The sequence below is a fragment of the Propithecus coquereli genome, unplaced genomic scaffold (genome assembly GCF_000956105.1).
Source record: "Propithecus coquereli isolate 6110/MARCELLA unplaced genomic scaffold, Pcoq_1.0 Scaffold162, whole genome shotgun sequence".
NCBI lineage: Eukaryota > Metazoa > Chordata > Mammalia > Primates > Indriidae > Propithecus > Propithecus coquereli.
In genome coordinates, this window is record NW_012140747.1 from 2524792 (window position 1) to 2531032 (window position 6241).

Here is a 6241-nt window from a genome sequence, read left to right on the forward strand (position 1 = left end):
TATAGATCTACATGGGAAGCAATGTCAGTGTTGGATTTTCAGTCAGTGAGTTGTATAACGTATATATTATTATAATTATGTAAATGAAGTCTATAAAATGTCATGTAAAGTTGAGACCCCACTTAGAATAAAATGAAATTATTTTTTCACTAATCTCTTTATTTTGTGAGATCTCTTGGATTAATAAATAATGTTCCTAAAGACTTGGAGTCCTGTGTGAGTTTTTATCAAAAATGAAGCCAGGAGGTTATGAGAACAGCATTTTAGAAAGATTTGATTGCTTAAAATGTGTTCTGGCCCTCCTATCATATCCGATGACTCTTACTAAGGAAAAATAAAAATCATAAACTTAAATCATGTTTAAATTGGTTTATAGAGAGAAAGGAAATTCTTTAAAATACTTTATGACCTAGAATAAGTTACCTAGTTTGAATTTTAAAGTAGCTATTAAAAATAGACAACGTTAAGAATAACTGCTTTGAACTAAAGGGTACTGTAAACAAAAAATTTTTTTTGAGGAATTCATGCTCAAGGAGAAAAAGACTTTAGTTTTTCTGAAAGGTTCGAAAATTTTAGATTTAAGTTAATTGTTCTGCTATACTTTATTCACAGGATGATGCCAATAATGACCCACAGTGGTCTGAGGAACAGCTAATAGCTGCGAAATTTTGCTTTGCTGGACTTGTTATAGGCCAAACTGAAGTTGACATCATGAGTCACGCTACACAGGCTATTTTTGAAATACTGGAGAAATCCTGGTTGTCCCAAAACTGTACACTGGTTGATATGAAGGTACAGATAAAGAGATTTGAAAGTAAAGGTTATAACTGAGAAATATTGTACAGTATAGTTCTTAACAATTTTTCTTTGGTGATACGCTGTTTCTAGATTGAATTTGGTGTTGATGTAACCACGAAAGAAATTGTTCTTGCTGATGTTATTGATAATGATTCCTGGAGACTCTGGCCATCAGGAGATCGAAGCCAACAGAAAGACAAGCAGGTAAATAATGCTTCAAGTATTTTTTTTATTTTTTTGGAGACAGAGTTTCACTCTGTGGCCCGGGATAGAGTGCCATGGCATCAGCCTAGCTCACAGCAACCTCAGACTCCTGGGCTCAAGCAATCCTACTGCCTGAGCCTCCCGAGTGACTGGGAGTACAGGCATGTGCCAGCATGCCCGGCCAATTTTTTTATATATATATATTTTTAGCTGTCCAGCTAATTTCTTTCTATTTTTTTAGTAGAGGCGGGGTCTCGCTCTTGCTCAGGCTGGTCTCAAACTCCTAAGCTGAAACGATCCAGCTCCCTCGGCCTCCCAGAGTGCTAGGATTACAGGCATGAGCCACCAAGCCTGGCCATGCTTCAAGTTTTTTATCCTTAGTAAGATCAGACTTAGCTAGAGGAGAAAGAGATGAGAGTAAAAAAAAGGCAGTTATTCCTTATGATATGAACTTGATTTTTCTGCCCCATATGATCTGCAGGAACTGATTTACTGATTGCTATTTAATTTTAAAGATAAGTATTTCCTAAATCCTGATATAAGAATAGTACTTAACATTTATAAAGCAAATTTCTCAGTTATTGTCTTAATAGACTCACAACAATAACAGAGCAAGTATTAATATTATACTTGTTTGGCTAATTGAAAACTGAGGATAAATATCTTCATAATTACTAGAGTAAGGGGTAGATCTGGGACTCTATCCCAAGTCTTTTAGATCTAATCAGGCTCCACTTCTGTTTCGTAAAGAGAAAAAATTAGGGCAAGATCCTTTCTATACTTAACACATAAGAATTCCCAGGGCAGTTCATTATCGTTGTTAGTGTAGAAAGCACTTAACCTTAAGTGAAAATAAAAGTATACTTCACTACTGAACTTTTTCTAGTTTAGTTCAGGAAATAGATTTATAGACTAAGATACGTTTTCAGATTTATCCTTTGTTACGCAAACTCTTCATATTCCCTTCCCAAAACTCAGAAACCAGCTACTTTCAGATAAGAAGAGATACTTGTTTTCTAAACTTTCTGTCTTATTTTCTAGTCTTACCGGGACCTCAAAGAAGTAACTCCTGAAGGGCTCCAGATGGTGAAGAAAAACTTTGAGTGGGTTGCAGAGAGAGTAGAGGTAAACCTTCTATAGTAAGCCTGTATTGTATTATGTGTTTTTCTTCTAAGAAAATCTTAGAAAGTCCTTTTAGTGACTTTGGGAGGAGGACCTTTAGGAAATGTGCCGGCTGGACTGTCCTTACTGTATACTGGAACTCCTTGCTGGTAAGCTGGCCAGTATACTCCTCTCACATCCTATTGGGGAAGCCTGGAATCCTGTCTTGTCTCTACCCCTGTAGAAGAAACCTTACATTTCTTACCTGCTTCCACTGCTACTCAGAGTTCCATTGGCATGGGATGGATGGAACTCCATGTAACTTTAAAATGTCACTTAAGTTTTATGGTATTGTTACAATTCTGTGGCAGTTGAATGGGGTTTGTGGTTATCCAAAGACCATAATCATGTTTTAGAACATTATTTTCATACAGGAAGGTACATTTTGAGTTCCAAGCAATTAATTTACAAAGGTTTATAATGTCTTCCAGTTTGCCTGATTATTCCTTAAAGCCTCCATTAAACAGAATGTACTAAAGCTCTTAGGGTGAAGTATTTTTTATTATAATTTTGTGAATATTAAAATATTTGAGTATTTTTCCTTTTTATTAAACAGTTGGATTAAAAATTGTATTCTTGGCCGGGCGCGGTGGCTCACACCTGTAATCCTAGCACTCTGGGAGGCCAAGGTGGGAGGATTGCTTGAGCTCAGGAGTTCAAGACCAGCCTGAGCAAGAATGAGACACTGTCTCTATTGAAGAAAAAAAGAAAAAAAAAATTGTATTCCTTAGGTCTTAATTATGAAGACTACATTCCCATGTATAGAGAGATTTTTTTAAAAAAAAATAAGTCCTTTATCATTTTTTTCTGTTTGTCTCTGTCTTAATTTGGTCTGTTAAGAAAATACTCTGCCCCAATGTAATTTTACTGCAAACTATAGCTCTGTAAAGTGACTACTCTTATGATACTCATTCTTGTGCTTATCCATTTTTGTCTTTACGTTCTTTTTCATATCCACATTTTTCTTTTCCAGTTGCTTTTGAAATCAGAAAGTCAGTGCAGGCTTGTAGTATTGATGGGCTCAACTTCTGATTTCGGTCACTGTGAGAAAATCAAGAAGGCCTGTGGAAATTTTGGCATTCCATGTGAACTTCGGATAACATCTGCCCATAAAGGACCAGATCAAACTCTGAGGATTAAAGCTGATTATGAAGGTAAACTTCAAATAACTGGAGCACGTTAGGTATTTCTGATTTTGCCAAAAGACTAGAATTATGAGAACTTCTGGCATCTTTACTTAATAAGCCCCTGGAGCATTGTTTCTCACATGCTCCAGTAGAAAGTAGGCCCCCCACCAGTTATAGGAGGCCTTAGGTGGAATCAGCAGATCCTCTGGGGTGTCTTTAATGGCCAGCTTTTGTGGGAGGCAGTCAGATATGAAATTTAAGAGTTTCAGAATATAGTATGTAAAAGAAATAATGGAATAGTGTTGATCTAAAATATTGGAGTCTTGGGTTCACAACCAAATGTTTCTCAACTGGAAAAAATGTTAACTGAGTTTTCCCTCTGAAGATAATTGTTATGGAAGCATAATTATTAATTTTGGGGGGGAGTGAGTGGTGGTCGTGGGTCTCAGACCCGTTTGATAAGCTAATGAAAGCTAGAACTCTTTCTCTAGAGTAATGCAGATACGTAAAACTTCAGATTCTAGGTTACAAATCTCTGCTTTTAGGGACCAAAGATAATTTACAAATTTATCAAAGGAAGAAATGTTTAAGAGGTACATTAAAAAATATATCAAGGGGTCTTGGCCAAGCACAGTGACTCATGCCTATAATCCTTGGGAAACCGAGGCAGGAGGATCGCATGAGGACAGGAGTTTGAGACTGGCTTGGGCAACATAGCAAGACCTCATCTCTACAAAAAATGTGAAAACTAGCCAGGAATCTTATGTGCCTGTAGTCTCAGCTACTCGGGAGGCTGAGACAGGAAGATTGCTTGAGCCCAGGAGTTTGGAGCTACAGTGGGCTGTGATTGCACCACTGTGCTCCAGCTTGGGTGACAAAGGGAGACCCTGTCTCGATATGTATACACATACATACAAGGGGTCTTTCAAAATTTGGATGTTGTATCATTAAACTTGCCTTCAACTCTTATTTTGAGAAGTGCTCTTAAACCTCCAGCCTTTATTTACTAGAGTCCAGTCTATTAACTAAAGTTATTAACTGGGTCTCCCTGCACCCTGTTGGTTGATGGACTACTCAGCAGGAAGGATGCCTGTTCAGTTGGTGTCATTCTTCCTTTAGGTCAGTAATATTAGGAGAGGCCTATGAGCCAGTCCCTCACGAACACCCTGAAATCTCCTTTATACTATAGATCTCAAATATAGCCAAACCTGTTCTGGCTACTTGATTGCTTGGCTTATAGTAAGTGACAGCGTGAACATTATGTTTGGAATGTATGCGTAAGAACAGTGCCTTACATATACTTTTTCCGGAAGACTACTGTAGGAATTAAAACATATAGGCCTTTTTTAAAAAATACAAAACCTATCTTTACATCTCTTGAATATTTAACATAAGTGTAAACTTGTGATTTCCCTAGGGGATGGCATTCCTACTGTATTTGTGGCAGTGGCAGGCAGAAGCAATGGTTTGGGACCAGTGCTGTCTGGGAACACTGCATATCCAGTTATCAACTGTCCTCCCCTCACACTAGACTGGGGAGCTCAGGATGTGTGGTCTTCTCTTCGACTACCCAGTGGTAAGAGACATAGAATTTTTTATGACTATTTATTACAAACATTTTAAACATGCACAACAGTAGAGAGAATAGCATAATGAAATCTCATGTACTCGTTACCCAGCTTCAGCAATTAACATCTTGTTGCATCCATAGCCCCCTCCTGCTGGATATTTTAAAGCAGATCTTAGACATAGTATTTTCCACTTACGTGTTTTTTAAGTATTTATCTCAGAGTGATAAGAACTCTAATTTTTAAGTCAAAATCATGATACATATTCACACCTAAGAAAAATTAGTAGTAATTTCTTAAAATCATCTAATTTCTAGTTGGTATTCAGGTTTTCCAAGTTGTTTTTGCAGTTGGTTTGTTCAAATCAGAATCTACCACAGTCTTTATATTGCATTTAGTTGATATGTCTCAAGTTTGTTTTGGGTATTTTTTTTAATCTGTAACAATCCACCCTCCTTTTTTCCCTTTTATTTTTCCTGTGGAATTTTCTGCACTTTGGGTTTGGCTGATTACATTTCCAGGTGATGGTAAACAATGCTCTTCTATCCCTTATATTTTCTGCAAACAGAGGGTGAGATCTGTAGTAAGATAAGGTTCAGATTTTTTCCCCCCAAGAATTGATGGTATTGAGTTTTTTAAAGTAAATGTGATTGTTACTTCTGTAGGGAAAATGAAATTTTATTTTTAAAAATTGGGGATCAAAATAAATAACATTTAAGGAAGTATTATCTGTTGGCTGATAGAACTGGATCTCAGAGAATAACAATGTTGTCATTTGTTTGTCATAGTCCAAAATATGATCTGATCTTCTGCAGGTTATGAGAGTCAATATTGTTTCAGTAGGACTTGATTTGCTTATTACTAAAACCCCAAACTTTTCTCACAGGTGTATGTATCTGCACTTGATATGTGTTAAGGACATTAAGTACTTGAGCCCTCCGACCTGGTCCAGTAAGGACTGGCTTCTCTCCACGCTTACTACACTGCTGTTGTCTTAGGATCACTTACCATCATTTCAGAGATTCATTTTGCCTTTCTATAGTCTTGGATCCCCTGTTTCCTAGGTCCCGTGTCTTCCCCTTTCTTGGTTTACTTCTTATTTTGCGGCAGCACATTCTTTGTTAACTTCCTGAGAAGAGTGTAAAAGGTAAACTTTTAGACCTTGTATGTATGAAAGGTTTTTATTGAAGCCACACACATTTTTGATGGTTTAGGAAGAGAATCCTAGGTTGAAAATCATTTTCCCTCAGAATGTTGAGAGCATTATTACTCCATTGTCTTCTAGCATCCAGAGTTATTGAGATAACTCTGGTGCCTTTCCACCATTCTGATCCTACATCCTTTACAAATTTCTTTTTTGAAACTTCTAGGATTTTTTTTTTT

General features: G+C 36.9%; 1 protein-coding gene across 1 annotated transcript in view; it reads left to right on the top strand.

Moving 5' to 3' along the window:
- The window catches only part of PAICS (phosphoribosylaminoimidazole carboxylase, phosphoribosylaminoimidazole succinocarboxamide synthetase), a 14843-nt gene that overhangs the window by 5549 nt on the left and 3053 nt on the right, over positions 1-6241 (top strand). Inside the window, exons 4-8 of the mRNA XM_012641115.1 lie at positions 613-792; positions 889-1002; positions 2044-2127; positions 3137-3317; positions 4708-4866. Of these exons, the coding sequence (XP_012496569.1) occupies positions 613-792; positions 889-1002; positions 2044-2127; positions 3137-3317; positions 4708-4866 (718 nt within the window). The remainder of the gene's footprint in view (positions 1-612; positions 793-888; positions 1003-2043; positions 2128-3136; positions 3318-4707; positions 4867-6241) is intronic.